The 12,906-nt window shown below is 39.3% G+C and overlaps 1 protein-coding gene across 1 annotated transcript in view; it reads right to left on the reverse strand.

Moving 5' to 3' along the window:
- Positions 1-2,045: 2,045 nt before the first annotated feature.
- Positions 2,046-12,906, reverse strand: part of LOC139717133 (uncharacterized) — a 43,538-nt gene continuing 32,677 nt past the window's right edge. The window contains exon 4 of the mRNA XM_071628633.1: positions 2,046-3,408. Coding sequence (XP_071484734.1) covers positions 3,055-3,408 — 354 coding nt within the window. The 3' untranslated portion in view covers positions 2,046-3,054. The remainder of the gene's footprint in view (positions 3,409-12,906) is intronic.

Below are 12,906 nucleotides of genomic sequence, written 5' to 3' on the forward strand. Positions count from 1 at the left end.
CGCTGAAAGCTGAAACTCAATTATCGGCATGATTTCCAATCTTTAAAGCTTCAGTCGTTTAAATACATTCATACCAGTACTGTCAGCTAATCTAATAGACGGACAATTTATTTCAGTACTGAATGGTAAAATAGAGTTGTAATGACCAAGCCAGCAGTAGAAAACAGTTGCTGATATTTCCTGTCAAAAAATACAGTAAGGAGATGTGGGGCTTGGAAAACTGCACAGACCTGCCTAACACATCTTGCTAACTTCTCTTTCACATTTTTAAAGAAAGAAATAATGGTCTAAAATATCAAAGTTCACTGAAGGACAGAAAACGTAATATCACACTTTTCAACTCCGAGTGGAACAACAGACTACATGTTTACGCTATCAGCAATTTTCCTTCCGTTGGAAATGGCAAGTGTTTCTCCACAGTTCATAATTTCCATATATACAACAAGAAGACAATTTTTGATATCACAATTCTGGGTGCACGATCCAAATAAAAAGTGTAGGCCTGTGAATGCTGCCTGAAAGGCACCTCTTGTAAGGTTCAGGCATGTATAAGCAAGAGCAAGATTATACAGAAAGGTTATGATAAATCATTGAATTTCATGAAGGATGTTGATAATAATAGAAAACATGAGGCTCCTTGATATACAAAAACCTCTGGGTATCTTTGATTTGGTATTACACAATAATGTGAGAGTCGAGTGAATGCATACAAATTACTTTTTTTCCACAAATAGTACATCCTGGAAAACATCACTGCCCTCCAGCAGTAAAGCCCCACTTTTTAGCAACCTATCCACGGGGCAAAGGTGCTCTTTGGATCAGTTGAAGAGCCACACACTGCAACAAGCCTCTTTTTTTTTTCAGCAAGAAACCAGAAGATAGCATCAAAGCTTCATCAAGTCTGCCTTCAACTGACTAGCAAGACTAGACAAGCTATATCAGGCCAATCTTGCATCTGTACATCCAAGGCTTAATTAAATGACCAGAGAGGACCAGCCGAGAGATGTTTTGCTAACTGCTACCCTGCGGCAAGAATTGGGTCACTGTCGTATCAAATTGCATCGTTCAAGAGGAGAAAATACCTCCGATGTTGCACGTGTATAGTTTGTTTGGTGACGGTAGCATCAAGATTGCAAAGTTTTGTAATCAAATTGTTTTTGAGTAATCTAGAACTTGCAGAATCCATCATGATCATGAAAAAAAAAAGTTATTAAGCTTATGATTTTGAAATGGATACAAATGAAATCTACTGCTAATACAGGTGAACAAATCCAGCCATATTAGGTACAAACTTTGCATTATTTGATTGTTTGCATTGTTTGTTTTACACTGACTGTGAGACTGGTCATTGTTACTATAAAGGAAAGAAAAAACCAATATTCTGCTTCTGTGAGAAAACTCACCAAGGGCTTTTCCCAGGAACAATGGCCCTGAATCAAACTACACTGCAAACTAAGTTGAAACACAAAGCTTGGCCATGGAACCATGCTACTAGGTCAGCCACTATACTGGTAATTTCTTCAAAGAAAACTGAAAAGCAGGGATTGTAATAAAGTGAGGTATAATGAAGAAACTGCATGTACAAAACTGCTTAACTAACAAATTTAGCACACATAGGAACAGCCTCATCAAACATAGTGTAAGAACAGCTTTGAAGGACATGCTTTCTTTTATGGGAAAGACTTGAGCTGTATTTTTGCGAAAGACCAGAATACACATCGCTGTGTTTTTACAATGAGCATAGCATACAAAGACCATTTTGTACTGTATAGCACCACTTGAATATTGTTGTTGGTTGTTGTTGATTTTTTGGTTTTACTTCACTCGTCTGGACATGGCCATTTCATGCAGGAGATCTGGATTTTGTATTACCAAAGTATCAGAAGCTTGCTAAATTGTGAATCACAAAGACAGGATAATGCACATCTGGAAAGATGCAAGGTGATATATCACAATTACCTGCATACACTAGCTCGTCTCTGTGAGACAATACAACACACAGTAGCTTAACATACAAAGGATGCGTTTCAAAATATTATCCGTTCCATTCATATTGTAGTCTATATTGAAGCAAAAGAACATGATTTATACCATGAATACAATGAACACAGTACACAAAACTTGGTGGATAGGTTTATGTATCGACACATGGGACAAAGTATATGGACTCTGTCCTTGTTTCTGAATGTAGGTAATCAAAGGGAGTGTATGCACAAGGTTGAATATTGATAACAGAAAATGGCAATTTACATTCAGTTAATTTGTATTAATGAAACACTCTTTCAGATATTGATTTTTCAATGCAGTTTGAAATTATTGCATTTACTGGGCTCACAATGATACTCACTGTGTAAATCAATGTGTATCATGCAAACTGAATCCTAACAGACATACACACAGATGCATGGCAAGAATATTTTAGCTTAATTAACACATCTCTTATTCTGCTATGTTTTTGGACATTTGATTGACACAAACTTGATACTTTGCTGAGAACTTTTTTTGTCATACAATTTAGTGCCACTGAAAGAAAACAGAATCAGGAATTCAGGTATGCAGAATGTATGCAAATAGAAACAACGCTGAGGCTTGTGAGAGATGGCAAATGGCACATTGGTTTGTAACAAAGAGATCGAACATTGTTGGAACCCACAAATGTGTTGGTACATACAATATGTAAGTCTGCAGACATCACAATGCAGCCATTCATTACATCTACTGATCCTGTGACAGTGGGTAGACGAGATTTATCAAAGGCATTGCAGCATGAGTAATGTAGCAGAACACACTGTGGTCTGCAGCAGCCAATCAAATGTGATTCTTTGAATCAGCACATCATGAACCTTAGCTAAGCTGTTGTCGTTGTTGTTTTACCCTGCTGATATCTTTCCCTTGTAGTACATCTGAAGACGTGCATGATTGAGGCATCTTTACACGGTTTCTTCTCCTTGCTACATCCATGCCATTCATCCTTCCAGTTGTTCCCAAAGACTGCTAATACTGTCATCCTACTTCAACAGTTTCCTTTAATATGAGATAACTTGGCCTCCCCTGCTATAACGGGGCGTACTCAATCCCGAATGCTGATACGAACACATTGATAAAGACAATGCAAACGATGAGAGCAGTGGCGATGTTGTTAAGCCAGTCCAGCCGCCGTTGCTTGTAGACGTCGTTGAGGTTGTCGCGGCCAAGCAGGAGCAGGAAGACGATGACAGTGACCAGGAGGAGGATGGAGAGGATGACGAGGGCTGTGACGAAACCATGGAAACGGTTCTGATGCCCTGCTGTGACAATGGTCTTGAGCTGCGCTGCATTAGCCGTCAACAGCGCCACCACAAGTAGGCCTTCTGCTACTGACTTCTTGGTGGCGTAAAGGTTGAAATCTATTGGAGGAGGTGTGGGATTCTGGAGGAATTGAAAACAAATAAAAACAAATCACAAATCAGTGTGAATAAGTGAACAAGGTTCAAGAGACCAGTCACAATTAAAATTGACAGACAGATGGATAGATGGAGTTAACATCTGAGAAGAAATTCTAACAGTGTATTATATATGCGATTGTATACAAAGCAGTGAAATGTTTATCTATATCTCACAGTGAAATGGCTTCTGATTACCCTTAGTCCATTCATATATCAACTTGTCTACAAATTTGCATCCAAACAGCTACTCTGCTGTCTCCTTAATCTTCCACCGGAGGAGGTTTGGGATTCTTGGCATCCCAAACGTGATTTACATCCCTACATCCAAATCCTTTTCACACGTCTCCTTCACAAGACTGCTTACAGATGACAGGAATAGGTTTGAACCTTATACCAAATGGCTTGAATTGTCAAGTTTGTGATACATTCGAGAAAATTCCACTCTGGAAAGATTGCGACATAAAATGCATACACCCACTGAAAATAGTATGTCCTTCTGATTCCTATTCAAAAACCAACTAATGAATGATCCATACTCACATACAAACAGATTAGAAGTTAACCCTAGCCTAGTAGTCAATGGATTGTAACAAAAAACTAAACAGAAGAATGAAGAATGAAAATTTATGCATCAACAATATGGTAGTAAAGCCACGTTGATCATAAAAATGCTACACTTAGACCAGTTACACATTGTGACACAAGTTGAAATGCCTCTCACTCTACACAGATAGGATGGGTAAGAATGGAGGTTCTATTTTTTTCATGCAGGTTTGTCACACAAGGGCTAACACAGTATCCCAACTTCCTAAAGTCCAGATACACTGATTCTAAATATTTCTTCACCATAGTTTGAATGATTTATCTCTACTCAGTCTAAACAATTTAGCTTTTCCCTTTTTCAAGCTAACATAGATTGCTGTCATCTCAGCATCAATATATCAGCTGGGAAAATAGCTGTAAAAAAATATCAGTAGCGACATATTTTCTAATGACAATTGAGAATACAGTAATTTCCAGGCACATTGCACAGTTAACGTTTTCTCAAACAGTTACGTATGATTGTGTTACTATGGCAACTGCATTGCATTGAGTCTGAATGATCCCTGCAGTGCGGGGGGAATTTGATTAGAGACAAAATGCCAGAGAAGTTAATGACATTACTAAAATGACAATATTAGATTAATTTATTACATGTCAAATTAGGCAAATATGAGAAATATGCAAAAATTTAGTCACACAAGACATCATCAGGGTATATCAACACACACAGCTTAACTGCCACGGAAACAGCGGACAGATATTTGGGAAGCTTCTGCCGTACATAAATCCCTAAATTTGATCACCGCTATGTCTAATTCTGCACGAGAATCTCATCACAGAGACCACACAATATTGGTGAGGATCCATGAGGGGGGGAAACTGCCTCCCCTGACACCTGTGAATATCTGCAAGGCTCTCCGGTTACTGCCAAAGCCTAAGACCTCGGGAAGCAAATACCATCTCAGAAGTCGGTCAATAGAGTGCAAATTTCTTGTTTGTCATCCCTGCTCCGCTGTTTCTCGGGGGTTCTCCATCCATTCAGTCCTCCTCATTTCATCAGAGGAGGACAGCGTCCCCAAATCACTCATGTTCATGCATGAAGACAGGTGAACTCCCTACCTGCACACCTTAACGGGATGAATTAGACACCTCTTGAATTCAAGAGTGCAGCTGTTGTATAAAATATTTCAACCCTGCTCTCAAAGACCCCATGACGATGTCATCTTGAGATTTTCTGACCATGATACATATTGAATAGTCAGCTTGACATTGAGGGGCTTTTTTTAAACGAATACCTCCATAGAGAGTTTTCAAGAGCTGCATCTAATTTCCTTATATTCTGTAACATTGCCTTCATAGGTAAATGAATAGATGAGACATTATACCAATGGGTTTTCACTGTCTTAGTGGCACAATTTCACACTGCACCAGCACCAACTACTCTTAGATAATCAGAAACAAGAAAACCAGGAAAACTTACTTCAGTAAACTGTAGCAAACTCATCGGTTGGCTTATATGTAGCAATCTGAACTGTAAACATGCTTTGTATGTTAGATGATTAAATCAGTCAATTGTCCTTTAAATTTAATTTATTAGAGAAAATCTGATGAATTATATTCTAGTGTCCTTTTAGTTTTTTTTTATTTTAGTGGTGTTATATATGTCACTTGGCTGCTGATTTTTCACTAGACTTTGCTCGAAATCAGTTTGACTGCAAGATCCAGCTTCATCAGTGTGCATGCAGATGAACACTTTTTATATTACAAGGGAAATTGAGGGGGAAAAAACACACTCAAATAGGACGAGATGAATAATGCCAACTGTGCACCCAATAGAATTCAGTTGGTGAATTATATAATATCTACTTACTGTCAGAAACAAATTACCAAGAAGTATCAATCATGTTCATAAAATTCCTTTTCCAAGAGATGTTGGAACAACCATAAAGCTCTTTTTCAGAGTACAATTATAAGGTGAAGAGGACAAGCTGAGGAAGGCATGGCTTTCACTGAATATTTTCTGCACTGTGGGCCATGAAAATATCTCAGGGATAGAGGTCAATGGAGCTTGTGAATTAGGATGGAATCATTGAAGATGGAGAGATGAGATGAAATCCCTAGGCTAGAAATGTGACATGGTGTGGGGTAAAGTGATATCTACTCCTCTCTTCCCTCCGGTGGGCTCTGGATTACATTGCACATGATACATTCTCTATCACACTTGTGATGACAGTGATGACATCACAATGCATCATTACCTATGCATAGCAACCAATCCCTGGCACTTTATCCAACCAAGAGTTCTGACACCTCCTCTGATGGCAGAACATTAATTATTGACATTGGAAATGGTGTTTTTTTATCAAATTACCCCGTAAATACTTTGACAGTCTTAATGATTCAATGTTTAAATCAACTGATCTTCATTATATGGCAATCTAAGAGTCTCTACCACATCTGATATATGATAACAATGACTATTATAAAGTAAATAGAAGAAAGCAACCATCCTTAATTTGCATAACCTCTTAATAGCAACACATTTTACTTCATTAATACCATAGTGTATACATATATCTATGCATCAACATGAGTGATAACCATTATCAAAATTATCCCCTTCTCCCCCCCCCCCCCCCAAAAAAAAAAGTATTAACATAAAGGAAGAGTTCAAAAGTTCATTGACTTTTGACCTCCAAAGGACATGTTCATATAAGGCATCACTTCATCTCAGGAAGGTTGGACAGAAAACTGAACTAAAATGCATAATGTATCCTTCAAAGGCAGATGCATCAGAATAAAACGGGGGAAACAAAATTGATAAATCCAGGCTAATCATAATGAATGGAACATTATGAACAGCCTATGCATCTCAAACTGCCTTTAACTGAAAGTTTTTATCCGAGATAGTTCAGAGTGCTAACGAATAAAATTCCAAAATAGAGGTTCAGACACTTATTGCACTAATGATTCAAAGTTCATCATCAACTTTAATACAATAAGTTTTTTTGAAAGGTTGAATGCTCAGAGATCAAATATAACTATAAAATCTGTGCCATCAGCACAGAGCGCCCCCCCCCCCCCTTTTTGTGAATACCATCCAGTGCCATGTTGAACAAATTTAGACAAAGAAGACTTTTGATAAACACAAGAATCCAGGCTACTTGATAGGTATTGACACAGAGTTCATGTCTGCCATATGGTGGATCACACACATTGGGATCTGACTTCACACACACACTGAATGGTCAGATTCTCATGGGGCATAGACATTTGACCTAAGCCCACAAAGTGATGGTATAACAAATGCTTTATAAATAATGTAGCAGTATAACACAGCTAGGCATCAGTTTCAGAGTTCATGGTATGTTACCATGCCTTGCCTTTACATGAAGTATTAACTATGTAGGACCTACTCCTAAGTAGTGTAACTACTGTATTTAAGCCATTTTCGTGGTTTGAAACTTTCGCAAATCGCAACTGGTGTTCAATGCATAGTTTACAGACAGAATCTTTCTTTATATTTTACTGTCTCATATCATGGCCAAAGTTTCATGCAAGCAAAAATTTCTGGTTTTAGAGTATGATAGTGATAATCTATTGCAAACAATATATTAGGCAGGGCTCCACACTAACTTTTATTTTTGGTGGCCCAAAGGCAAACAGCCAACCTTTTTTGGTGGCCCGATTAGGCCACCAAATTGTTCATTTCTGAAATTTTGGTGGCCCGACTTGCGTTTTCGGTGGCCCCGGGCCACCGGGCCACCGTTAGTGTCGAGCCCTGTATTAGGACAAAAAAAAAATCATGAAATTGCCTTGGTAACAAGATTGAACAACAAAAGAGAACCATCTGATTTTCCTCTTGAAACTGGCTTCGTTATATTTGAACATCACAGATCACTTGTTCTTTCAGTAACAGACAAAATATCCCTCAGGATAGGCCAGTGAGTGCAGTGCCTGGGGGTGAGCTAGGAAAGTAAAATGTAGTGATGAATGCTGGAGTAGCTAGATTAAGACTCTCAACAACACTGATTTGAAATGCCATTGACATCTTGTGTAGAATAGTTGTAAGTGGTAGTAACTGGGTTAATACCTCCATGGCAAGCTGCATCTCAAGCTCCTCCATGCTGGCTGTTGGCCTCGTTTCAAACGGTGGATAGCGGCGAGGTGGACGTCCACCACAACACAGCGAACCCAGCCGCATGGTGGTGTACGTGTGTCGCTTCACGACCACCGGCGACGGGCTGCGACTTCGGGGACGAAACGCTGCTGGGTTAGCCATCCGTCTCCATGGTGACTACCAACCAAAAAATATTTGAACTATATCACGCAGTGAATGAATAACTCTGCCTTGTCTATGTGCTGACTTGCACAAAGGAGTACAATATCTGATTGATTATCTCCAGCAAAATGGTCACATCAATGTTGCCTACTGCCCATCAGGTGAGAAATCCATCATTTCCATGCACACCAAGGCCAGCTATTAGCTCTCTAACTGCTGTGGGTACTTTACACATCCACTACAAACAGCTTCATAACATTCTAGACTGCAGCTCTCCCCCTCCAGGCAAGCAAGAAAGGATAACAGTGTACTATAAGGCTTTCCTGTCCTTGTCCAAACCACTGAAAAAACACACATAGTCCAATTATGCTGGCAGAAAATCCATGGAATGAGGAGAAATGCCAAAAATGTGCACTGCCAGCAACGATGCAGCGTGTGTGAGACTCGGCTTGACGAGCACAGTGAACGTTGCAGACGACAGCCTTGTGGAAGGGGTGAATGAATGAAAGGATTCACTCCATTCTCTGTGTGTGTGTTCACTGCGTGTATGCCACAATACATCGACACGAAGGGGTACGATGTGTGTATGCGTGTGTGTGCGAGAGTACGCCCAGCCACTCTTCAAGCATGGGTATGCACGCACACGGCTGCACTAGCTGCCAGGGGTTAGCTGCTGCTGCATTGACTGATGGACAAAATGGGCCTGGAAAGGTGCAGGTAAGCGAGGGGAGAGGGAGTACTGAGGAACGGCTGGAGGTTTTCAGACCATTTTATGCATCGCTCCAGGCGTGGGCTTACTGGATAGAAGGAGGAGGAGGATGAGGAGAGAAAAAAAAAAAGACAAGAAAAAAAAGACTGGGAGGAAAAAAGGAGGCAATGGAAGGGGACATAGACAGAGGCAAGGCTTAATGAACCAAGCCTGGCAATGAGCCTGAGTACACTGAAAGACAGAATGAGATGCATAAAATGCCTATTTTATGCCTCAATTACTAAGCAACTTATAAGCTGTGGAGGTAACCAGATGCATATTACCTGCAGCAGGTGTAAAATTACAAATGGCCCAAGGATGCAGATACTATGAAATCGTACAAATGATGGAGCTTACCAAAATACTGTAAAACCCAAAATTTTTGTGAGCATTTTAATTTCATGAATTTCGCTACAGCCAAGATTCGCAAAATTACAATATACACAAAAGTTCTTGTTTCCACCATATGCCTTGAAAGACAAGTGGCAATTCATAAAAAATTTCATGACACGAAAAAGGTCGTCAGCCCCAATTTGCGAAAATTTCATGCTGCGAATATTTCTTGCTTTACAGTATCAGGAGGCATTTAGACATGTATCATTTGATTATTTCAATAGAGGTGTGTGGGGCAGCAATATCCAATATTATATAGGGTGATTATGACGCAAAGTCATACAAAATCTATTTCCTACAAACCAGTTAATGTCTCAAAAAGTACCTGCGATGACAAAATAAAAAAAGAGAGAAATAAAAGCTAGTAGGCATGACCAACATTAGACTTTCAAAAGGGGAAAAATATCTCTTAATGAATTTTGTGTGAGAGATCAATGGGCTAATGTGTAAAGTGGAATATGATATTTAACAGTTGAAATGGGTGCAGAGGAAAGTGAGAGGAAACAAGGCAGTTTGGGTCTCCTCGGTGCACAGGGCGTGCAATCCACCCCTAACATTGCCTGGAGGAGTCGTTCCTCCAGACAGGCGAGATGATGAATTCATGAATACTGAGAACATCCCATCTCCGTGGCAGCACTTGATGCGGAACTGGCACAAATTGCAAATGGCAGGGTATCAAGCTTTCTGCCAAAAGTGGCAGACATCTGCTCCCCTCCTCTAACCCTAGATTAGTAGAAGAAAAAAAAAATGGCATTTTGAATTTTGCATGCCCTCCTGCTTGTCGCGACTTTTGGTCCCTGAAAGATAGATCAGGGCAAAAAGAAAAGAAAAGAAAAAGCGCTAGCTGTCTGGCAAACTGCCTGCCTTGTCATGGACACCACATTCTGAATATTTAAGTAATTCTTTGAAATGTTCATTTCTTGAAATGCTGGATCACTTTATTGATTTGGGTTCCTGTTCCATCTTACAATGCTGTGATTATATGCAGAATTATCAACCTATACAATGGTTTGACAGGTAGCGAAGTTAAATTCATAAGATATCAAATAAAACATAACACTGCGATAAAGCATACAAAACAAAGCATTGGTGCCACACTGTGTAATAATCTTTTCCGCTGATGCTGTATAAAATTATGTTTATTAATGAATGCTTTGAATCCATTGCTAATCCAGCAATGACCTCATTTATCAATACAGGTCACTGGAAAGGAAAATAAAAAGCAGGCTATGTCCTAGAATGCAAGGTTAAAGAAATGTGGCCATCCAACTCAAAACCCACAAAAAGTATATCAAAATGAATTTTGTCTACACAGTGTAAAAGAGTAAGGTTTAAGCTTTAAAATGATGTATAATTTGTTAAAGTTGGTCCACCCTAATCCATTTAAAAAGTGTTTAAAATAAGAAAGAGTTAGGAGGTGCATTTTATAGAAAAGGGAGAAAATAGGATAAATTTAACCCATTGTAGACTAGTCCCAAGTATACTCAGGCAGGTGTCTACCGAAAATGTGTGTTATAGCAAAATCAACTCGTCATCAAGTTAAAGATTAGGGTCATTCAGGCATGCTGTGCAGAAGTATCAATGTAAAAAAAAAATATGGTCAAGAAAAAAAGCTAGGAACTCAATTTTGGCTTTTGTTTTAAGCTGCCAAAGTTTGATGGCAGTTGGAAAAAAGATTACTCTCCCAAGTAAGACAAACTTTAAAGAATTGATTTGGTCAATATTAATGACATATTTCAGTCCATTACAGAGAATCCCAATCTGCAACTTTTTGTGGTTTTGAACCGGGCGGTCACAAATCCAGTAATAAAGTACAGTAGGAGTCTCAGAGAGAAGAAACAAACATATAGGAAGTTTCATGCAAAACACAGTTATCCACTAGTGGCTGCATGCAGACCTTAAAATGACATAATTTACTCAAAGATCAGAGACATAAACCATTGCCAAAGAAATCAGATGAAACTAGAGAAGCACTCTGAGAGCGCAGATCTCCGCCAAGCATGCAGCTCATTTCCACCGCTGATCTTGTTCTTCCATAGAGATATCAGTGATTTCCACCCATATGTACTTATAGCATTGTGTGCTGAGAGCCGCCCGATTTCCCAATAATTATAGAAGCCTTTGTTACGCCATAAACCCTCAGCTGCATGGCACGCCTCACCCTAGCAGAAACTAGAGCACGCACCTTCGTGCGCACTTGCAAACCTCAAATACGCGCAGCCTGAACTCCAAAGTTCATTGACCCTACCTGCCAAAATATAAAAAATCCTTCATAAATTCCCCCAAAATTATCGAATCACTACCAACAGTTAATCGTTTCTTACTTGTGTCATTTTCAACCTTTCCTACAAGTTTCATCCCAATCCATTAACCACTTTTTGAGTTATTTTGCACACGGACAAACGAACGAACGAACGAACTAACTAACTAACTAACAAACAAACCAATGGTAACGAAAACATAACCTCCCCCCTTGGTGGAGGTAATGAGGGCCAGACACATTGCACTACACATCAGTCTCATTCAAATATAGAGCCCTATGTAATCAATTACTTTATCTCATCCTATGAGAGCACTGACTAGAATTCAAATAATACACTTCTGGAGTAGATATGAAGATATGGGTGTTTGCATCATCTCCAAAGAATGAAAATTGAAACCATCATTAATGCCTACCAGAGAGAGAGAGGGGGAAAAAAGCCTAGAATGAAGCAATGATATCTCTTCTTTGTTATTATCTGATGTCTGCATTTCCCAACAAACAGCTCCTTTATCTCTCAAAGGATATATAATTACTAAAACACAGGAGATATTTCATAAAAATTATGCATGTAGCTAGAAATCATGAACACTCGAAACCACTGGATGAATTCGATCTGATGAATGAAAATTCAACTTGACAGCAATGAGTACTTAACTGTCCTCTTTACTCCTCATTTACTATGATACCATGAAATGATTGCACATTCACTGCAGCGATTGTGACCCTAGGAAAGATGCTCCCCTGGTTCATTAACTTGTCTGAGATTCACACTGGTAGACTGCAATGAAGCTATTAACCACAGGATAGCTTTTATGGAGGTACACTCACTTTGAAAATACCCAGGAATTGCATATTAGCAGCACGGTTAACTGATCTTGCCCGCATACTAATACAATAAAGCCGTAATTGCGCCCTACTGCTGCTGATGACATACGAAGTGCACGCTCTTCAGTGCAAACTTGACATTTCTTTACACTTGGGTGTCTCCTTAAAGCCAGCCCTGTGTTTTGCCTACTCATAGAACTATATCACAGCTATTTGTCCAGCTGACTTAGCCTCTAAAACAAGCTGAGTTTGAGGGATGTGAAAATGACAAGCGAAGAGGCAAGAAAGACGGTCTGTTGTGAGCTTGACAAGTGAGGGCAGTATTTTAACAAAAAGTACACACAAGCACACAGACACACTCACACACACATACTATACTCACAAACAAACACACATGCTATGTATTTTTGGATTGTGTGGGGTTTGT

The sequence above is a fragment of the Diadema antillarum genome, unplaced genomic scaffold, assembly GCF_040938485.1.
Source record: "Diadema antillarum isolate AM-2024a unplaced genomic scaffold, OU_Dant_1.0 scf00000072, whole genome shotgun sequence".
NCBI lineage: Eukaryota > Metazoa > Echinodermata > Echinoidea > Diadematoida > Diadematidae > Diadema > Diadema antillarum.